This window comes from Dreissena polymorpha, chromosome 6 (assembly GCF_020536995.1).
Source record: "Dreissena polymorpha isolate Duluth1 chromosome 6, UMN_Dpol_1.0, whole genome shotgun sequence".
Lineage (NCBI taxonomy): Eukaryota > Metazoa > Mollusca > Bivalvia > Myida > Dreissenidae > Dreissena > Dreissena polymorpha.
Window position 1 is genome coordinate 30,668,696 of NC_068360.1, and position 25,048 is coordinate 30,693,743.

The 25,048-nt window shown below is 34.0% G+C and overlaps 1 protein-coding gene across 1 annotated transcript; it reads right to left on the reverse strand.

Annotated features, from left to right (window-relative positions):
* Window positions 1–4,194: 4,194 nt before the first annotated feature.
* Window positions 4,195–24,685, reverse strand: LOC127834302 (uncharacterized). Its single transcript, XM_052360023.1, has 11 exons — window positions 24,561–24,685; window positions 23,010–23,048; window positions 22,131–22,187; window positions 17,203–17,235; window positions 13,683–13,788; window positions 12,633–12,674; window positions 11,450–11,598; window positions 9,917–10,079; window positions 9,396–9,539; window positions 5,115–5,312; window positions 4,195–4,712 (listed from the first exon to the last, which is right to left on the reverse strand). The coding sequence occupies exons 1-11, from the start codon at window positions 24,570–24,572 to the stop codon at window positions 4,546–4,548; spliced, it is 1,110 nt and encodes a 369-aa protein (XP_052215983.1). The 5' UTR covers window positions 24,573–24,685; the 3' UTR covers window positions 4,195–4,545.
* Window positions 24,686–25,048: the final 363 nt, after the last annotated feature.

Sequence of the window (25,048 nt, forward strand, 5' to 3'; positions counted from 1 at the left end):
AAAAGTACGATGGTGTTTTATTAATTTCTTTTAAGGTTGAATATATTCAACGATTGGCTATGTTTATTTTTTTCTGGTAGTATATTCCATTTTTGAATGACTGCTGGAAGAAAGGAATTATAGCAGAGCGTTGATCTTGATTCGGATGTGCGTAATTCATGTGCTTTACGGAGATTGTACCTAGTAGCAGCTCCGACATGTTGAGGTACAAGGTCGGTCAAGTACTGAGGGGTTAGTGAATTTTGCATTTTGTAAAAAAAGTATTAGTTGATGTTTGTCGCGTCGATCTTGAAACGGTTCCCAGTTAATTTCTTTTCACAATTCATTTAATGATACTAATTTAGATGCTGCACATGCAATTCGCGCTGCTTCGGTTTGAATTTTGTCAAGTTCATGTTATTCTTCTTGAGTGTAGTTATCCCATATTACGTCTGAATATTCTACTTACGGTCGTAAAAATGTAAAAATAGTTTCGAGTGAGTTTCGATCAAGTTTAAATCTCATATTGCGCATGATATTAATCCGACTCCATGCTTTATCTGTTATGTATTTATAGTGGATGTGCCACTTACAATCTTTCGAAAGAAAAACTCCAAGGTGTTTGTGAGATCTTACTTTCGGTATTGGCGTTGACATCATTGTGAATTGGTAGGTATTCGGTTGTTGCTTCCTGGAGAATGTAAGTGTTTCAGATTTGGAAGGGTTAAATAAGAAATGCCATTTTTGTGCCCAGTCAGATATTCGGTTTATGTCGTTATGTAATATTGAATTTGAAGTGTTTGAGTCATTTATGATAATGTATAGGGATGTGTCGTCGGCAAAAAGACGAGTGTTACCTTGAATGCCGTTTACAATATCATTTATGAAAATTAGAAATATAAACCTAATATAGAGCCCTGAGGAACACCGGCCTCTAGTGCGCCTGGAAGTACTACACGTTGACGTCTTCCATTAAGATTTAAGTTTATAAACCAATAGTGTATTTTTCCACTGATGTCGATAGCATTCAGTTTATGTAAAAGACCCTGGTGCCAGGCTTGATCAAATGCTTTACTAATAATGTCGAAAAAGACAGCTTTCACACACACGTCCACACATGCATTCATACGCATATAGACATATATACATACATTCTTATAAGGCTATACGCGTGAAGATTTAAATTTCCATATACCATGAGTTATATACAGCTAAATATAGAAGTCTAGACAACTAGCGCTTTCATTCAGTAATATAATTTAACAAGAATACAGCACTATAGTCAAGAGCAATACAGACTCACGCAATCAACAGGATATGGACTTATTTTGCTACATGAATTATAACGATGTAGTAGTAATTCGTCAGTCAAACAGTTATACGGCTACAAAAAGACAAGAGAATACAATAGTAAGCGCAATTGTACCAGCGAATAAAAATACAACTTTATCGGTAATATAGCTAACAACATAATAGTATTAAAGGTCTACAAGCTGGACTAATTGGATTTGAATGACGAAATAAATTTGATTGCATACACAAGTTACAGAGTAAACGGTATTATGATAGCTTAGAAAGACAGCGTTAATTAGCGTAAATGTTAATTAATTCACGATCAATATTGTCAATAAATTGATTTATAAATATAAATGTGGCATTTTTCTATATTCGTCTTACGTGCATTTCCTTGTTAGCGGATTCCCGTTTTCAAACTTAAAGCTATGTATAAGACATCTTACAGTATAAGCGGCATTGTTCTATAAACCACCTTTCCATAAATTACCATTTAAATTACTAAAAAACAAGCTCCTTCTTCGAAGTACAAAGCAAGTGAAAGTTCGTGAAAATGCGTTGTCACCTGCAGATTATACTGTTTTTTTTATTCAATAATTGCCATCGTAAAGTGCAAAGATCTTTCATACTATTGATACTGTTGCTACATAATCATAATGCAATTCATGTTCTTTTAGTCACACTATGATTTCCACTTATACAATTTAATTTTGATTCGCTGATTCCGATTCCAGCTGCAAATGGTCATGAAAATAGTGCAAACAATATGAATGATAATGATTTTATAATAGATGATAATTTTTAGGCCACCCATTCTTTATTTCTATAATGTTTTTATTATATTAATCCACTTATGAGCGTTCTGTATCAGATGTGCACACGTTACCATATTGGCAAGATTCTTGTCATCAGATATTTATGGTACCTTTTTTAATTCTTGTCATTAGCTAGTAAGGTAGCCTTTTTAAACAGATTCTTGTAATCCGCTAAGAGCTTGATACATAAAATGCAATAAACAAGATAATATTATCGCCAGATAAACACAAGAAATCCAAGCAGACGTATATTTTATGTGGGTGTTTTTATGATAAATGATAATACTTGAATGCGGCCCGCATCCCCTCAAGTATTTTCGACGAAGTTATTTATAAACGACAGGCTTCATCGTAAATGATTTATCATGTCGTGTTTTGTCATTATTACTTTTGATCTTCAAGTTTGACCTTTACGCCGTTGCCCTTGTGCGCTATAAATTGTCTTGTAAACATAACTGTCCTTTTAATTGAAGGAGCATATTAAAGTGCGAGAACGGGCAATTGTCAGCGCAAAAGCACTGCTGTAAGTTGCACTTTTCCCTGTTAGCATGATTGTGGCTTTTAATGTAGCCATACACTCAACAACATTCTCATACAGGTGAACATTTGTACAAAATAATTTAAAATGCACTGGGTAATAATATAAGGGATGAACACAAGTGTGTCACTGAGTTGACGCATGTTATGTTTGACTCTTAACTTTGACCCTCATACTAAAGGTAGCAAATATATAAGTCTGCCTGCCAAAATAAGGGAATAATTTGTTTGTGGTTGTTTTCTCATTGGAGAGGCAATAAGTAAGGCGTATTTATCTATATACATGTAGATCACTAACAACGGATGAGTGTATGCCCCAAATAATATTAATTTGAAATCCTTTTAATTTAACTGACTGGAACATTTTTTTATAAACTATATTGTAAAAGAGGATGTTTAGCCTCAAATAAACCAAAAATTGAACGTATTTGATGTAGGCAGTGCCCTTACAATGTTATGGATGTGTACGTCACAGAAAAAATACTTTTACAAAAGAGATCCATATAACATTGATTTTGACCTACTTAATTTTGAAATCAAACTTTTTTATTTTGACATGGAAACCAACCATAAACATGGACACTACCATGTGAAGGTATACATAAAACTAAGAGCTATGACATTTATAATTGAGAGCAGTACAACACAAGTACTTCTTCTTATCGTTTGACAAACGTAAGTTCAAGGTAAACGTAAAAGTTGGATGAAATGGATGCATAGATACTATTGATAATATTGTTGTAATAGGACGGGTTGTTTCATTAACCAAATGTATGTACCATGTCTTGCAACGTTCTCACGCTCTGTAATTCCTCGATCTTCTACATTTTTAGACTCATGAAGCTCAAGTTATCCATGTCCAAATAATGCTCTTCCGATTGGTGTTTAACATGAAATAAATCTGATGCCACCCTCTAAACATTTTACAGGCATATAGTATAGCGCCACATCCGTCTTCAAAACGGAGACAAGAAACAAGTGGCTATAATGACAGATTTACCAGTGTGCAAGAGGTGTAGCAAGCAGTATTGCTGCAGAAAGAACTGGTAAAATTTTATAACCACGTCATATACGTATTTGATTTGATTTTTCATCATTCCACGTAAGACTATGGCCAAGGTAAAGTTGCGGTAGGTAGATGTGCAAGAATGTGATACTATTCTAAGAAATAAGCTGTGTCAGCATGTAAGTAGTGAGTCTAGTCTACCACGGAGAACCTATATGGAGCACAGTCATTTAGAATTTAAAATTATGTCAAATTCAAGGTTAAGCGGTAAAATTGAATGAAACTGTCAATGACAGAAAAAGGAACGGACAGGTGACAAGATGCAATGAGGGACAATACAAATCACATCTGTTTCAAGATAAATAGCTTTTCTTCTGTATTAATCGTTTGGAAAGGATACATTGAGCTTTTTCTCATTTCTAAAGACGCAATACACTTTACTATAAGAGGCTTGTCGGTATCATTATATTATTTTTTGAGAAAGTAAAACTGGTATTATCTTTGATTTGTCGTTTTAACAAAAATGCGATATATGCGCCCAACACAGAAATAAGTAAAAAAAAAAACTTGTACTAAAACACATTGTTTTTTTGTATTGATAAAAAGTACATTTTCACAAGACAAATCACAGCGCTAAAATCACAGATAGACACGAAAATAGCTCGAAAATAAATAATCAATGGTTGTTGGCGACACAATATGTATCACACGTATTATACAATCACTGATAGCTTGGCAAATGATGCATTAAAAACTTATGTGATTTTGTACATTTCATGATTAATATTTTTGCATTTATTAAATTAATTTACAAACCTGACAAAATCTTAAACGTTTCAATAACAAAATCAAAGATAAAAAAGTGAGCAATTTAATTAAATGCTGGTTTTCACTTTGGTGTAAAGTGTAGTTCGTTCAACCTCCGTAAGGTGTACAGTTTAAAGTGTTCATGGCCTCGCAAATATCGAATGATGAATTCTTTCCCGTGATAAATTCATTTGTGCCATGTCGACACCAGATGTCTTTGTTGCAGTAAGGACAACTGTCGGTGCAGTTCCTGCAGTCTGCCGCGCAGTTTATTGCTGAATAAATACATACATAATTTACATGATGTTCGCTACTGTTACTGATTTGTTACGTGTGTGAAGTAAAACTCAATGTGAGAGGTATCCTTTTTTAATCACATGACGAAGAAATATGAAGAAATATTATAATAAATGCTGAAAATAATGCATGTTTTAAGAATTCTGTCGAGTTTTCTGCTATTTCTTGTTGTTCTATTTGAGAGTGTGGATGTTTAATATGAACTAAACAATAGTTTATGCTGTATATGACTCACAGTTATTTAGGTAATATTACATTTTACTTCTGCGATGAAAACGTTTTTCTCTGCTTTATCTTGTTATGGGTTTAAAGAAATTAAAGGAATTACTTTAAATTAAATATAAACTGTGTGACCATACTGTTGCCAGTAATTTACTTACCCGACTGGGCTTTCTTTTCGCAACATAGGGGAAACTTAATCTCCGTCTCCTGTGTTATTGATTCATCCATACCATCCGTCAAAGCGCACGTGACCTTTGTTATGCCTTTACGAATGTCGTCGCCCTTAATTTCGTCCTTACAGGCGATCGTATAGCCGTTGGCATTATTAAAAGAGCTTTCACAGTTCAACTGAGGTCCTACAAATACATGATTTAACTGTATACGAACAACCGTACCATTTAAAATAAGAAACACTTACTAACAATTATTCAAAGCACTTAAAAAATACCAGATATCTCGAAAAGGAACTAACATTACAAAATAATTATATAAAAAGGAAACAGGTTGGCAAATAAAAGTTATAAAATCATATTTTCATATTGAAGTTCATTATATATAAAAAATATTAAAGTATTCCGTATAAACGAATACCTTTTACATTAACCGATTCAGTAGCAGCGTCTGACACAAATCTGTAATTCTAGAAAAGTGTACGCAAGAAATAATCGACATGATTCATTCAATGTGATTAATTTAACAATAATTTGGTTAAACACATCAGAAAAAGTTGGAAGAGCCAAACTAAGTCGTTATGTTCATAATTACGTGTTAAACCATTTTTTCATAATAGTTAAAAGTTATGGGGGTTCGGATGAGGCCGGGTCAGAGATTTTTCCCATAAACTGTTCACGATTTACCCATAACTTTTGACCCAAGGGTCAGATCTAAAATCAAAATAGTGCACCGTCGCACATATGCTCATAGCTACCATGTGTGTAAGTTTTAAGGTTCTAGTGCTAATAGTGTAGGAGGAGATAGTTGCCAGGACGGTCAGACGGCGGAGAAAACCACAATATCCCCACGTTTTTAAAATAACTTGACAAAGATATAAACCTAGCGCTAACAGTGTGCCACATGTAAGAACTGTATGTCATTCGATTAGGTCAAGGTCATATTTTGAGGCAAAAGGTCAAACTAATCGTAAGACGTTTGCATGTTCAGCTCCAACTTCAGATTGTAAGTAAAGATTTTAATATGGTGGTACAAATGGTATCACAAATGTCGTGCTATGTTGTAAGAAATAAAAAAAAACAATAACTTATTATAAGGTGAAGGTCTTTTATGTTGTTTTGTTTTCACAGATAAGATACCACAAGTGTGATAATATAGTATCTTGGAGATAAGACACACCAACTACTGATGGGTGCTAATATTCACATGTATGATAAAGTTTGTTAAATGAAAAAACACGACATTTTGCCTTTAAGCTACGTGCAATACATTTGAATCAATGTAATACATAGAATTATTAAAGATACACAAATTGATAATATAACGTGTAGATCGCCATATAAATAAGACATGCAGCCTCGTGATTAGTGCTAAAGAAGATGAAAAAATATATACTAAATAAGAAAATTGAAAGAAGTGAAGCTGCAGAAAGTCCGAAAAAAGTGGGTATCGAACTCATGACTTGGAAAAAATAATAGTAGACATCGCTGTAAACAACAGCCTACCAAGCTTGGTATTCTATGGTGTACGAACCGGTTCCAAAGTCAGAATCGTATCTTACGGTTTAGCTAGAACTGTATCAACCATATAAACCGTATGATTTGCTTTAAACCGTATGATACGCTTTTAAGACTTTTGGACCGGTTTGTACGTTAAACCGTATGATCCGAAACTGTATGATACGAATCGTATCAGACGGTTTATGACGGGTATTATTCAATGTCCAATCAGCCAATTAGATATCTCGTTACAAATCTTCGCGTGCGCCATTTTTCTTCGTATTTGATTACTGAACAAATTAAAACTTGAAGTATGTTCTGTTGTATTAACATATTATTAAGTCATGGCTGGTCGAGATGCCTTTCTCGGCACTGCCCGAAACATTTTCAACCCCGTGATGAGGGTAATTGAGTTTAATAGAAGCATCGACTCGCTGAGTGACTGTCTGGTGAGGTTAGACCACCTTCCGCGCAACCTGAACAGGATGACAGCTAGGTTCCCTTAGTGTTGCGCATTGTTAGATACAGTTCCTGATACTGATTGGCCAATGTATTGCGCCGTTTAAAAATATATTAATCCAGTGTAAACCGTATGATACGGTTTACTTTAAACCGTATTATACGAATCGTAAACCGTATGATATGAATCGTATCATAAGGTTTCGCATCAAACAGTTAAGCGTACAATCGGTCCAAAAGTCAAAACTGTCTGATACGATCGTATCAGACAGTTTATGATCGCAAAACCGTATGATACGGTTCTAGCTAAACCGTCTGATACGATCGTATCATACCGTTTAGACTTTTGGACCGAACGGTTCGTACACCATAGTAATCAAACATGACCAACCTGTGCTCACAGTAATGATGTTAACATGCTCACATTAAAAGTACCAAACAAACACGTTCCATATTATAAAATGTTTTTTTTTTAACACGAAGAACGAATAAATTATCTTTATATTATAAAAGCCACTAGAATTTGTAACTTTATGTCTTAATTAATTTTGTCAAATTCATATTTTTTAGAATGTGTCCCTCTTGGGTCCTTTTAAATGAAATATCGCTTTAAGGCGTATGCTTTTTAATGCACAGATTACGGGTAAGAGGCTCGGCATTTTTGTTTGGACATATTTTTAGCTTATTCGATATATCCATAGGTGGATTCTTCAGACTTACAATATGTTAAACAAGACTATTGCCAAGCAATATGTGTCCCCTAACGGCTCCACCATTGCCAGAAATAAAAAAAATATAATTGCATAATGTCCATATTGTCATCTATCCATGTTTCCAGTTTCATGAAAAAATATTAAGAACTTTTAAATTTATCGCAGGATCCAGAAAAGTATGACAGACTCACAGACTCACGGACTGACGGACACACAGAGCGCAAACCATAAGTCCCCTCCGGTGAAACCGGTAGGGGACAACAAGCAAATTCGTTTAATAGATCTATCCTGTATTAATCAATACAACCACGAAGTTTCATCATGAAATCTTGCATTGTATTTAGATTTAGCCCTGCAAGTTTCATCATACAAAACCATTAAATCGCAATAGCCTTATTTTAGAAGTGTATTATGGTTCCTGGCATGTAACGTCTCCTCATTTGATATCTATACACACACGCAGTTGCATGTTGAAATGTTATATATTTCTGAGATATAGCCCTGACGGACGGACTTATGGTCTGAGGGCTGGCCGGGCAACTCCAAAACTTTATCCCTACGCCTTCGTCCAGCCTCAGGGATAAATAGAGGACAACTGCTACATGTACCACAAAAAATAAAACATCAATCTGTATCGTAAGGTTTAACCAGATTGAATTTTTGTGTTTTGCTTGTTTGTTTTAATTGTTCTGGTGCTTAGTTTTCATTTGTATTTTCAAAATATCATAAACTGTTCTTTTTTCTATTATCTTTCACATGATTGTTAATAGTTTTAATCACATTTGACCATCTTCAGCTGAATGTTATGGTCAAATTTATAACCAAGGGATACGACTCTTACAGAGTGATTGAATTTTTAATGCGTTTTAATGCATAAATAGGTTAAAAGAAGTTAAAATCAAATGTTTTCTTTTTTTTATATTTGATAACTGTCATTTCTTAATAATTACTTTACAGCAAAAATGATATACAAGTACTTGTACATACAAATCATCATCATCATCATCATCATCATCATCATCATCATCATCATCATCATCATCATCATCATCATCATCATCATCATCAACATCATCATCATTAAAATCATCATCATCATCATCATCATCATCATCATCATCATCATCATCATCATCATCATCATCATCATCATCATCATCATCATCATCATCATCATCATCATCATCATCATCATCATTAAAATCATCATCACCACCACCATCATCATCATCATCATCATCATCATCATCATCATCATCATCATCATCATCATCATCATCATCATCATCATCATCATCATCATCGTGATCATCATCATCATCATCATCATCATCATCATCATCATCATCATCATCATCATCATCATCATCATTTAAATCATCATCATCATCATCATTAAAATCATCATCACCATCATCATTATCAGGTCAACAACATCAACCTCATTACTATCATAGTAAATGCCTAATAATAATAGTATTCATCATTATAATAATCGTCATCATCATTAACGACATCATGATTATCACCATCACTTCCATCATAATCGTAATTACTCTCAACATTATGATCACAAATATGCTAATAATAATAATACCGTCAATTTTTGTTTTCTTGGTGTCATTCTCATACGCGTAGAAATGCATCTGGTAAGACTTGCAAACCCCGATTGCTCTACATCCTACCACAACGGATCCAGACACGTTATTGGCAATCGGCGTTGACGCGTTGATAATACCCTCTGTAATCATACAATATCAAATATTATATGGATTATTCAGCGTTCAATTGTACTTAAATTTACACTTAAGTTGGAACAACTAGTTTTATAACTGTTATGGCAATTTTATCTGTGAATGTTGGGCATCAGAAACAAGACTGTACATAAAATTCTCAGCATCACTTACTTAATTTTGTGAGTTTTAAGAATTATTTTTTTTTGTATTTACACTGTTACCAATTTAGCATATATACCACAGAATAGTATCCCTTAAACACTGGATTAAGTATTACTAAGCGGAACGTTCACGGCTTTGATTTTTTACTTGCACTATGACACAAACTAGTTACTACAAATTCGCGTGGAAGTGTGTAGATGCTAAGAAATAAATCAAGAACCTTGCAAACTCATCGCGAACGACGTGGAATACGTATCTAATCCTGTTTTGCTTTTCAGTGTCAGAGTTATCTGCCCATTATTGGAGCACGATGCCTTGGTAACGCTATCGGACTCGCATCTCATGACGAAACCAGAGTCGCGTTTGTTGCACAATAAGTCCGACTGAAAACAATCTTAGAAGGATTTTTATTAATGTGAATCCAATATATGTTAACCAACCCAACGTCGGTCTGTTGAATATTTATATGACACAATCTTAATAACATCTCATCGTTATACACCAAGCTTTAAGAAACAAAACTACTCGAAATCAACGAATATTTCGTACGATATTTCGAAAAATAAAGTTAACTTATACAAAATCAATGTTTAACGCTAAAATTGGTAATGTAACATAGATTTAACAAGATACAAAATGCTCGTTTTTATTTTTGTGTGAGCACTTTATTTCATTTTAATTTCCCGCAATTATATTTATACATACGACACATGAATACAAATTTGGTACATGAACATGTGTTTAATATATTGTTCCGCAAAAAAAAAATAAAGAGCATTGTGTATCTTGTTTTAAACACATGCATTCTGTTCTTAAGACTATACAGTATGAAATAATGCTTTCCGAAACTGGAAGCATTCATTAACTTCAATTATCTTTTGATAAACATAGATATTGTAAATAAATACATGGTTGATCTTGTATTTTTTAAAGCAATTAATTCCAAAAAAATCTATAAAAAGGTTCTTCTGAAATCTCGTCTCCAATCACGACCATACACACGTTTTCTACATTCATTTTAAAAATAATTATAATATTTTTTTATTTAACTTGGGTATTAATTAAATCGTAAAAGCGGACATCAACGTTCAGATTCAATGTTGTTTGATGGCATAGATACTTACCATTGGCCACTTTGTACATTTCAGTAGGAAGAGGACTTCAAAGGCTTTTTCAGAGGCATGTTACTTAATATTTGATAACGAGGGAAATATCTCAGACGCACCAGTTACACAGTTACTTCCTATGAGATTTTCGATTTTTCAAACAATGCGCCTATTGAACGGGATTTTTTCAAATATGTCACAATTAAATCAATGAACGAAAGAAACACTTTTTATTGCAAAACGCGTGGTTAAGTGCATAATTGTTTATTAATGTTTATTATTTAATCATTATAATTTATAAACGGGTAAATATACATAAATATGAATTGTATATGCTTACTCCAACATATTCGGAACGACGACGATGTTGTTCGAGAACAAATAACATTGGTTAAGCTTAAGTTGGCATCTTTTTATAATTCCTAGCTTTGCAAAAGAAGTCAATAACAAGAAAATATCAACCGAAAAAAAATTATTGAAAGAAAGAAAAATGTGAATTCATGAGTTGTGTCTTATAAAGGTTGAAATAATTTATCAAATCTTAAGTCCTTGAAATAAACCCGATAAACTTATGTGCCACCAAAACACAAACACTTAAATAATTCCTCATTAAAAGTACAATTAGTTAGGACCAGACGCATGTTCACCTTGTTCACATGACTAGGTGGGTAATCGACCTCAGTTCTTGGCCAGTCTAAATTGTCCCATACAGCTTTAACGCCGCGGTTTTGGGAGAAGTCGCACTCGAACACGATGCTCTTGCCGTGGGTTATGTTCGTCACATCCGGACACTCAACTGATCAAAAAGAGCAAGTAATTTTGTGTAATTTGAATCGGAATTAAATGCATGTGCGTGAAGTGTCGTCCCAGATAGGCCTGTGTAGTCCGAATGGAATTTGTCAAGAAGATTCTTCTTTAAAACGAAAAAAAGTAAAATAAAAGCGGAAAGTGTCGTCCCTGATGAGCCTGTGTGGACTTCACCTGTTAATATGGGCGACACTTTACGCACATGCATTAAACCCCCGTTTCACAGAGCACAGTCCAATTATATTATTAAACTTAATTCCTGTTTTCATAGAGCGCGGTTCGTGTTTTCTTTCAATGTTTAAGAATTCATCCAGTTGGTATTTCCTATATATGATCTGAACATCCGAGTCATGTACCATGCATCATGAAAAACGAAAAGGTACAGGAAATATGAAACGACAACAAAATGAGGCTTAAAAATATCGATTTTGCGAAGGCTCGACTGACTCATGTGTTCTGCACATGGGCTCAATACCTTAATAATTGAGCGAAGTATCATCACAACTCTTCCCATTATATAGAAGATCTGGAGTGCAAAGAAAATGGTAAGGTAAAGACCGACGGACGGACGAAGGAACGTTCAAAATGCTGATGTATTAAAGTGAAATTATATTCTCTTGTATTGCTTGTAAAAGTACCACTGTATTTAATAAGCTTCAGTCTTCGCAACCGGCAATGTAAGGTCGTGCCCTATATGGGGCTTGACCATTCCTTTTATGCTCCGTTGGCGTACGCTGTAACCAGTAGGCCAAGCAGACGGTAATATTAAGTAAAGCATAATCAAAATTTATTTTACATTTGTTTCTCTAAGATCGCGGGTTAGTTTCCATATCAAGCAAAACAAAAAGCATACTGAGTTGTAACATACGGCAACTAACTTTATCTCAGAATCAAGTAGGGCATGGTCAGTAACTATTCTCTTTGTGTTCTGATTGCAAAAGATTAAAAGATGTTTTTACATGTACAGTATTTTGTTATTGACACGATATACATTGAACTTGTCATCTCAACTTTTGTACTTGCCTTTAGGTTTTTCAGTAGATATTACGCCCCCTAGTGGTTGCTCTGAAACAAGCGAAAACGAGTTGACACACCATATTATAATAATGTACATATATTCTTATATATCTTTTGCAAAATTGTTTCATAGTCATATCGTTCCATTTTTTTATCATAACGTATTGACCAATAGCAAGTAGTGAAATAATAATAACAGATGATGATAACATGTTTCAAATAAATGCATGTTTTCCTTGAGGGATTTATTAATCCTTAAAAAGATGTAATCGGAGCTCAAACAGACCATTCAATTGCTTTTATTCAATTGTGTACGCGTGCAAAAATGGCTTATTTCAATGCGTTCACTATATGAGCCACGCACTAGGTAAACCGACCATAATGCCTGTGCTTACTTCATGTGCTTTAAGTATCGTCCAAGATTAGCCTATGCAGTCCTCGCAAGCTATTCAGATACGACACTTTCAGAGTTTATTATATATTTCGTTCAAAAGAAGTCTCTTCTTAGCGAAATTCAAGTTAAGGCATTAAACCATGTTTTCCCGGAAAAAGGCTTATATATTTAATTTAGTTTAAACCTATTTATTTTAGCTCGATTTCATCGAAAGCCTATGGCTTATTTGAAACGCTATCGAGTCCGTTTCCTGTGACTAGAACCAGTACTTGGTGTCAATGGGGGAAATCTAAAGAACGCACCCGCATTGGGGATCGAACCCGTGGACTCCCAATCGCCCGGCGGACACCATATCCACTACACTACTGCGACCTCATATATTTACTACTGTAGATATGCATCCATTGACATTGTTAAGTCCTCACAAATTGTAGGTAGCGATGGCGTATTTGACTATCTAGACTACCCAGTGACCGGGAACTAGGTCCCGGGTTTGATCAGCAATTTTATCAAGGTCTCAGTTAAATACCTTACTCTTCATAGAAAACGGACTCGAGAGTGGTTCGATAATAAAAGAGTTCAATTAAATAGATTTAAACAAAAGTTGTTGAATGTCAATAAATATGTTTGAAAAAAAATCAACACAGAACAAAGGAACTTACTGTCATATTTCAGATTTCTTTTCCCAAACACAACCGCTACTATCACTCCTGCTAACAGGCCACACACCACTATGCTGAACGCCAGGTACTTCAGACTCATGCAGCGCTAAACATAATTTATTTTTAATATAGATTCTTTGTATTAGAGTTTCTCAAAGGAGAACATTTATATATGTTCACAATAAGGCACATGTACTGAGGCTACACAATTTCTTTAAAACAAGATACAAAAGATTAAAACATGTTGCAAAAGTATGTCTTTACATTTGTTAATCAGCAAGCAAATAACTTGTTTCTTCCATTTGATTGCAATAAAATGCGTACCAAAAAAGATACATTGTTTTAAACATATCCTCTTAAAAGTATGCCTAGACTTGTATAAACAATATTATGAGCCGGGCTGGTTAGCTCACTTGATTGAAAGTTGGAATTCAAATCCGACGATAGCGCGGATAATCCGGCCGAATAACTTTAACATAATTAGAACTAAAAAACTTATACAAATATTTCCCCATACAACTAACACAACTAGTACTACAGCAGTTACTGCTGCTGCTGCTACTGCTGTCGCTGCTACTACTACTACAACTACCACTACTTCTACTGCTACTTGAACAGAACAAAATAACTCTGTATTATGTTTCACAGGTCACACAATACAATTTATCTACATGTATCGTGACAACAGGTGATCGTATATAAATTGTGTAATTTCATAGTTTCGTGAAACTTTGGGAAATCCTTCAGAGAAAACTATAAGAAATGTATGGGTGAGGGGGGAAGGTGATCTTTTGAGTTAAATCAGCTACTCAGCTGTTACAATCAATCATAGAAGAATATCACTTTACAGTTAATGAATGTGAATGTTATATGAAAAATACAGGGAAAAACTAGACGTCCCAAATTAGCAATACATGTAGTCTGGTGAAAATACTACGTAAATACTTTGTGGTTACGAAATGGAGTCAAAGTTTAGATTCAAAGACAACAACGACAACATTATGCATATAAAAAATACGGTTAATAAAGATTAGTAAAGATACATTAAAATCAGTTATTTATCAGCAATATTACGTAATGGTTAGAAAAAAAAAGAAACAGAAAAATGGCAAAACATAATAAAGACAGAACATCAACAACAACAACAACAACAACAACAATACAAGTAATCAAGTATGTAAATGAACTACAAAAAGAAGATCCGTTGTTGAAACATTTAAGCACTTTGTATTAGAATTCAATAACCTATCGAGTATATTTATTTATTTTTCTACAAAAAGAAATATAAAAAAGTGTAACATTATTTGCAAGGAAATAATTACAGCTTACATCGATTCGGCAGTAAAACATAGAGAACGGTAAACAACCATCATGATAAAACATTACTAATTGACTACCCAGTAATGTATAAACAAACATTTAATGTCAAGTTATATCATGAGACATGTGGTGATTTAACAATAATATTCTTTATTGTAGATATATATATATATTCATTTAAACCAAGCGTACACTACAAGGCAGTAAGAAACAAATGATGAGGTACTAGATGTATATAATTTTACTATCGGGAAACGCGGGTCCTTAATTTTTGTGCATTATACTGCGTGGGAGTAATTTTAATTCTAACTGGGCACGCAAAAATTATGTACACACCGGTCTTACTGACCTGTGTACTTACGCAAAAAGAATTGTGGGTAGCACTTCTTTTACGAGCGAAAAGAGAAAGCGAAAGTAGGTCAGGAAACCGTGCTTCTGATAATCGCTATCAGTCTTAATAGAGATTCAAAATAACATTTAAACCTAATTAAATATCTTTAAACATAATTCCGTTTGAAACACACAATAAAAAACGATGTTTCTTTCTTTATAAACATTTTCATTCCTACGAAGAACTACTTTGGCGGAAGCATAATTCCCCAAACCAGGGGAATGTGATGCATCTTAGTATTAAGATGAAAATAACGTACTGAAGTCACCATCTATGTATAGAATGACACGGCACATGACAAATTTCATATAAACAAAAAAGACAATCGTCTATGGGTTATTTTGCAATTATTGAGCGGAGCTTATACACTGAAAGCACGCGCTGTAACCAAACAAAACATGGCGATACATTTTCCACCAGCGTCATAATCCGGAATTACACTATTTGTAATTTGCTCTGTACAGTATCGTTAATTTATTCAAATTTATTGTAACACAAACAGTGTTGTTATCGATCGTTGTAGCTGTAACACTCTTGCGTTAATTAAAAGTGTATAATATAAACATGTAAGTTTACACAAGTTGTTGTTGTTCTGATTTAAGCAAACGGGAAAAATGACACGTTTTTCTTACATCCAGTTTGGCTGTTATTGAGAGCGGAGATCTGATCGATTGAACAGCCGAATGCTATTTTTATTGGCGTAACTTCTCATAAAAAAGTACACAAGAAAAATAAGAAAAATCGTATAAAGCTTTAGTAAAAACCGTGTAAGAATCAAATAATTTGTATACGTTACAATTTGTTGTCGAAAAACCCACGGCCGGAAGTTAAGATGCGTGATTTCAAATCACTCGTGCTTCGCACTCATGATTTAAACACTACGCATCTAAACTTCCGGCCGTGGGTTATTCGACAACAAACTATAACGTACACGCATTATTTCTTAAATATAGCTCGTATGGGACTCTCCATTGAAAGAAAGTTATTGGAGGGTAGCCAAGGGGTAAAATTGTGTAAATTTTTATTGAATTTAATGCGGGAAGTAAGAGTTCATATTTTACTTTAATGTGTTTTAAACTCTGATGTACATCCTGGCTAGTTTATTGCGCACTACAAAGATCGTGTTTACAAATGTGTGTATCCTTCAGTGGGCCCGCATGCGGCAAGGGATGTTAACTTATAATTGGTCGATAGTAAGTGAGGAATTTCATTGATAAAGTGACTGGAGTGTTTTGAATGTTCGGCCATGCGTAGCGTGTACCGCATTTTGATACCCGCACTATGTTTGCAATTAATTGAAGGATTAAATACCGGTAACTTGTTGAACCATGATGCGCCTTGCAAAAGTAAGTACATTTATATAATTTGCTCATTAATCAGAGTTTACATAGGTAATATTTGATGTATTGATATAACATGGTCGGCTTTTTTGCATGCATTTGTTAGGTTTAGTAGAGAGACAAAATATTTGTTCTTTTAATCATTAAATAATAAATTTAATGCTATTAATAGCCATACCACTACTACTACTACTACTACTACTACTACTACTACTACTACTACTACTACTACTACTACTACTACTACTACTACTACTACTACTACAACTACTACTACTACTACTACTACTACTACTACTACTACTACTACTACTACTTATACTACTTATACTATTTCTGCTTCTGCTACTGCTACTACTACTACTTATTATTCTACTACTGATGCCGCTACTTATATATATATATTTTTTTTATTAACTATTTTTAAGTTGAAAATCAGGTATAGTACAAATGTATGTAAATATATTACCTTTTTCTTTAGTGGCTCGTCACTCTTAGGGGTCTAAAATACAAATTGTTAATCGAATTTACATGTTTTATTTGTTCTACTAAACTTTGTTCTCTTTCAAACTATGAAACATAAACTCCCAACAGCCATAAACTTAAAGAATTTGTACAGAGCTCTTTTCATAGACACTCGTTATGAGTAATTATTGAGATTGGATATGATTGTCGCAGCACTATTCGGTCGATATGTGTTAGATAACGAGCCAGCAGATAGAAGTCAGCGGATGGTCTTTTACAAATTGCATGTTTACATCTGATAATGCCGATCGCAAAGGCAGTTACAATTGTACGTCACGTATTGTCAACTTGATTGGTTTGCATTCGTCTTAATAGCGTTGAATAATGAGTGAACAATATGTTTCTATGAGTACTTTTTGGTTGATGTAGTTGAATTGTATACAGGCAAGTAATAGCTTGTGTACATACAAAGGCATGTTTTAGTTACATTCGATTTTTTCATTATTGCTTTCTAATTTTCTTTAATGAAATACGATCTTCACACAAGACAAATAGTTTATTGATTTAAAGACTACTTCCTTCTTTCACTTCTTGCGGGCCAGGCGCACGATAGCTTTTTCCTCATCCAATTATTTTTTTAACTCAGCATTAAACGATGTACACTGACATAGGAGTGTACAGGATGAGGATAGGTTTGTTCCACTCTCGGACTATGAAAAGTAAAGGGCTTCAACACATGAATATATTCGAGTTAGTTTGCTGGCTGGCAATCCTTCTTCTTAGAGGAGGCGATGTCCATCCAAATCCTGGACCCGACAGCTCCCTTGATATGTCATCCTCTTCTTCGGGTACATGTTTCTCATCTTCAATAAATGATGCATTTGCACATAATCTAAAAATTGTTCATTACAACGTTCAGAGCTTCCTCGCAAAGAAAGATATTCTGTATGCCGATCTCAACAATTTTGATATTATAGTGTTTACTGAAACTTGGCTCAGCTCAACAGTTGACACTGACGACCTACTTTTTCCTTCTTATCATAAGCCGTTCAGACGGGATAGAAGAAACGATCCCCATGGAGGTATTCTAGTATACGTAAAATCCGATCTCTTTGCCATTGAGCGACCTGACCTACAAATTGATGATCTAGATGTCTATGGGTCGAACTACGTATAAAGGGAAGGCGTCTTTTATCTGGCTCTTTCTACAGACCACCAAACTCTTCTCCTTATCTACTAGAATGCATAAACGATTCGATCTCACTAGCCGTTGACACCGGTATTGAGAACATTGTTATCACAGGTGATTTTAATCTTGACATGAATAAACCACAGTGCAGGATCAAAATGGAGACCCTTCTTTTACAGTATAATCTCAAACAGATTATTAAAGAACCTACTCATTTTACTGAAACCTCGAATTCCATTCTTGACCTTTTTATAGTAACACCTTCCTTGAAAGTGCTAAAAAGCGGCGTTGGAGAACCCTTTCTTAACCAGCAACTTCGATTTCATTGCCCAGTCTACTGCGTCATAAACTTCAATAGAATAGCTGGATCTAATTTTAAACGTAAAATATGGCTATATAAATATGGGGAATACACTAATCTAAGACAACTTGTGCAGAATTTCGATTGGAACAGTTGTTGTGATAATAATATTGACATATACACTTCAAATTTCACACGTCAACTTATCAGTCTCTGCGAAGCTACAATCCCGAACAAAATAGTTACAATAAGAACAGCCGATCCTCCATGGCTACATACTAATATTCGTAAGGAAATCCGACGCCGCAAACGAGCATACAAAAAAGCCAAGGCTACTAATTTAGACCGACACTGGCACATCTTTCGCCAACAACGTAATATTGTTAATAATCTTGTCAGATCAGCGAAAAAAGTGCACTTTGAAAATCTCGCTAAACTTATACGTGAAAATCAACACTCATCATCCGACTTCTGGAAAATAATAAAAAAATTCACAAATAAAAACACCTCACAAAACGAGTTGCCTCCCTTAATTCATAATGGTACCATATATGAGTCACCCCTTGATAAAGCAAATATTCTTAATTCATTCTTCCAATCTCAATCTACTTTAACTACACCAAATACGCATATGCACAACCTACATTCCCAAGAGCCAGATAACCCCGTCCTTGAAGATCTAATTATTTCCCGTCAAGATGTCTTGGATTCCATTAAAGTGATGAAAACGGGAAAGGCATCAGGTCCAGACCAAATAAATAGTCAAGTTCTAAAGCAAATTGCATCCGAGATTTCAGGTCCCCTACAAAATCTTTTTAATTTTTCTATTAGTAATGGTAGGGTCCCACGGAGCTGGAAAGAAGCAACTGTTTGTGCACTTCACAAAAAGTCTGATCCTCAGGATGTTGAAAATTACAGACCGATCTCTCTTTTAAGTGTTTTAAGTAAATGTCTCGAGAGAATTCTCCACAAATATATCTTTAACCATTTAAGGGCTATTGAATTTATAACCCCATCTCAATCAGGCTTCATTCCAAAAGATTCCACCGTCAACCAATTAGTCTCTGTGTATCACTCCTTTTGTAAAGCCCTTGACGAAGGTAAAGAGGTTCGAGCCGTTTTTTGCGACATTTCTAAGGCCTTCGACAGAGTATGGCATGAAGGACTTATCCACAAGCTCCGACTTAGTGGTATCTCGGGCAATCTTCTATCTTGGTTAAAAGACTACCTACATGAGAGAACCCAGTGTGTTGTAATCTCTGGCTGCCAATCTGACCCATTACCCATAAACGCTGGTGTCCCTCAAGGGTCTATATTAGGGCCCCTCCTCTTTCTCATTTATATAAATGACATTGTACGAGATATTCACTGTCCAATTCGCCTATTTGCAAACGACACCACGCTATATATCATCGTCGACAACCCTGTTGATGCGGCTAATCATCTTAACACTGATCTTGCAAAAATTCATTCCTGGGCTGATAAGTGGTTGGTAACCTTCAATCCATCCAAAACCGAATCTTTGGTTGTATCTAGAAAAATCAACCGCCCAATCCATCCCCCTCTCTTTTTCAACGACTGTCAAATCACTGAGGTTTCGTCTCACAAGCATCTTGGCTTAACTTTTTCTGATACATGTTCCTGGCATGACCATATTGAATCAGTCATGAAGAAAGCATGGCAAAGACTCAATGTAATGCGAACGTTCAAGTTTACGCTCGATAGAAAGTCTCTTCTATCGATTTACACAACATTTATTAGACCAATTCTTGAAAACGCTGATATAGTCTGGGATAACATTAATACACAAGATGAAATAGAACTTGAGAAGATTCAACAGGAAGCAGCAAGGATAATCAGCGGGGGACACGTTTGGCATCCTTGCAAAACCTATACAATGAAACTGCTCTCGAACCATTAAAAAATAGGAGAACAAAACATAAACTTAACCACTTCTATAAAATGTATAATTCACTAGCACCCCCATACTTGTGCACACTTATCCCCTCTAGCGTGGGAGAAAGATCTGCTTATCCACTTCGTAACTCTAACAACATTCGCAGTATCCAATGCAAATCACAACTTTCTACTCGATCTTTCCTACCATCAACTATAAACTTATGGAACAATTTACCGGAATCGGTGAGAACGGCTCCTTCTCTTTCTGCTTTCAAAGCAAATCTTAGTAAAGATAAGAAAATAATTCACCAGCATTTCTACGATGGGGAGCGGACATCTAATATTCTACATGCGCGTTTACGAATGCATTGTAGCAGTTTAAATGAACATTTGTACTCAAAAAACATTGTACAAAGTCCATATTGTCAATGCGGTGCGATTGAAGACACATATCACTTTTTCTTCAATTGCCCCATTTATGCAGAAAAAAAGAGTTATCCTTTTTAACAATCTGTCTAGATTCTTACCCATAACTTTGCAACTTCTTCTTTTCGGTGTTAAAGACGGCTCATATGAAGTAAATTCATTAATATTCAAACATGTTCAGTCTTACATCCGAGATAGCCATAGATTCTAACCCATTTCTATCTCAGGAACAAACCATATTCTGCTAACGATGCCCCGTTCCCGCAACTGCTTCCTTTCTTACCGCAACTTCTCTAATTCTGAAACTTTACTCTTCCACTGCTATCCCTTTCCTTCTCCACTTATTAGCTCTTATGCTATCTACATTACTCTGTTATAATTTTTGTATTATAGTTTATATTAATTTTACATTTCTAACCAGTATGCAATAATCTATCACTGTAATATATTGTTCGTAATTTTGACATGTCTTTAAATAGTTGTTATACGTTTGGTTGTTTACACCATTACAGCAGCGCTTCTAACTGACAGAAGAGAGACATAGTATAAGCCTCGAGCTTCCTTCTCAATTCTGTCCAATTGTATTCTACAGCCTTTATGTAAAGCAATACTGCAAGTCTACCTGCCTAGCATATTGCTCAAATATAATATGTATGTTTGTATTGTATTGCTTATATCTACTTTCAATGAACTAAATAAATAGTGTTTAAACCAAAGACTACTTTGCAAGAGATAAGATAAATACGTTAGAGCATCTCAATACAACTTGGCATAATATAAATTATTAATAAATGCATATTAATCAAACATTAACAATTAATGGGAAAATAATTATACAAATATTTATCACGAGCCTGACTATATACTACTTGTTCATTTTTAGTTTAATTTTGGTCATTTTACGAGAATATGTGTTTATTAATATCTTCTTACTGTTGCTCTTCATTCGAGTAAATCATGGTCTGAAGTTATATAGAAGTACATATTGATGGTACCATTGATAATAATGTATACGAATTAATCTAGTATTAAATGAGATAAGCGATTATAAATTGAAGCAATTTTAAGAGTAAGATTTAATGAGCATGTCCTCCCACATATTGTTGGTAACACTTACCACATCAGGTTGTATTTGTTGAAACGATGGCCCTGGCTCTTGATTTTGCATCTGGTACTGAAAGGTTTACATAGTGATATTCCGTGACATTTAATATTAAAGTACAAGACATAACAATAAAAAAAGTGCATTTTCAGTTGGATAAGATTCTCCGATTTGATGTCAAGTTGTAAAAAACACGAACTACTTAAAATATTGTTTTCGAGAGGGCGTTTAACAGAGAATGGCTTGATATGCATACTTGTTTTCGAAATGCGCTTTGCTAAGTCATGCGGGAAACGAACCCGGTAATGATTATCATACGAAAAACTGACAGCAGACAGCGTTTAATGTGATAATAACGTAACGGATATGGTGTCCGCCTGACGACTTGGTGGTCACGGGATCTATCACTCGGAAGCGCTCTGAAGTTCGTTATCAAGACACAAAATATGGTTCTTCCACAATGTAGACTCAAAAACGGCTGTTTACGTCCATAGCTTTCAATGCGATAGCAACCTTAATGCTTTGGTTGCTTTATAACTTTGATATCAGATAATTATATAGAGAACGAATTTAAATTTATTTTTCGATTTTATTTGTCCATTCATACATACGTGTTCTCATCCGATTGTATTATTATCTTTTCCTTTATACGATCCAATGGTGTATATATCGCGAAATATATGTTAGCAGTTATATCTACATTTAATATTTTTAAGCATTTTCCCCTCCACTTTGAAGCACCACTCCGATAGAATAGCCAGTGTGATGTCTTTCCTACAGTTTGCTATTGTAACTTATTTTGTATTAAAACGTTGTTTTTTGTAATAATTGGGGAGTTTTGTATTTAAAATTCTTATATCAGTCTTATGGAACATTCGTTTACAATCCGCTTACCAATGCATCACTGAATTGACCCCTTTGCGTCACAGCCAACTGAAACAAAAGTCCACGCAAACCATTAATATTGATGACTCGTATACGTATACGTTGATTTGCTTAAATATTGTGATAGTATATATCGTAATAGATTACGGTTAAACATGTATATATCTGGCATTCAAGGTAAATTATTGAGAATAATTAAGTATATCTATACAAATGTTAAACATTATGTTATGTCGTTTACATCATATTATGAACACTTTATTTATGCTGTCGGTCTAAGACAAGGAGAGGTAATAGCCAGATTATGTTTTGCAAGATAGTACATTGCCTGGCTTAAATTTAGAAGACATAATTTTTTTGCGGTTAACATGGCTATTTTAGATAAATAAACAGAATAATAACAGAAACATATAGAAAACCTTTGTCTGTATTGTTATTGTTTGGGTACTTAATGTGTACAAATACAAATAATGTGTTTTCACAAATTATTTACAATTGTTATACAATTGTTTAGTGAATTAGATTTATTTTTAACTGCGAATATAACTTATAGTCATGCTTTTGTACACGAATCTAAATGAAGCATTATTGATACCTTTACGCAGGAATGGTTTGGCTATATAAATAGAATTTCTATTATAGATATGTAAGAATGTTTTAAACTAATGTTGAATATAAGCACTACTTAGATTTTCTTGTTATTGATTTATACTCTTTTTAATCTAAGGGCTTCGGTCCATCGCTTGGAAATTCAGACCGGAAGAACACTCGCAAACTATCTCTCGTGCAGAAGGTTATTTCCTTTGTTATATTCAAGGATGAATTCCATTGCATTTGTGTTTGTTCAAGTTACCATTAACCTCGAAAAAATACATTACACGTTTCTTTTACAAGAATCCATCTGTTAATAAGTTTCATAGTTTATTAATATCAACATGTATAATTAATAATTATATGTTAATATGTAAAGGAAGCTTTAACTAAACCAAATGCTATTATAAATACCACAAAATTGAACTTAAACGTATTAATTTAATACTTTTCTGTACTTCCCTTATAAGTAGTTTCTTATTGTCTTCTTATTTTATTTGTTTAACAAAATAATGTATATTGATTAGGTAACCTACTATAGTAAACCGACACGTGACATTACTTTACTTATCATTGTAATACTTACAGACGTATTACAGACGTATGTTTAATACAAACTAAACTGAACTATAGTTTACAAAGTTGCTACTTACTTTTACATTTTATGCATAATAGTGTGTATTCTCTTATTCTGTAGATAAACCGCCTTCAATAGTTAATAAAATCGAAATAAACTTCACAAAATATTTAGAATTAGCTACGTTTTATACTTAAAAAATACTATAAAAATTAGCGTGACATGTGTTATTACTTCAGTACTTCATTCATCGTAAATAGCATATTTCACGCATGGTTTCAAAAAGGAGTGGTTATGATACAAGTGCGTCACGCATAATATTGAACATACATAATAAGTATATTAAATCTTGATCATTAAACAATATATACAAGACAATGAAAAATGCTTACATTTGAAGCCATGTTATTCCTGGTAGGCACTAAAAACAAACCCGGAAGATCGCCTTATGTATAGGTTTAAACTTTATTCAAGTGTTTGCCAATATATTAATACCCACGTATCGCTTTGTTATTTGAATAGTGGGATAGGGTTGGTGTAACCCAATACATCACGCTCGAGTTCAATTCAACGAATTCCGCAATCAACATGCAGAATAAAGATCTTGGGTATTCCTCTACATATAGGCAATCCAAAATATTAGTTTGCTTCACAAGCACGTCACAGAAGTGAATGTAATTAATGTTTATTTAATTATTATTTAACAATATTTAACGATTTTTGTGTGATTTATTTGGACGTTATAGTAATGATGATGATATTGATGATGATTTATGATTATAACTTAATACTATTATTTTTATTATTATTATTATTATTAGATTCTATTATTATTATTTTATTATTATTATTATTATTATTATTATTGTTATTATTATCA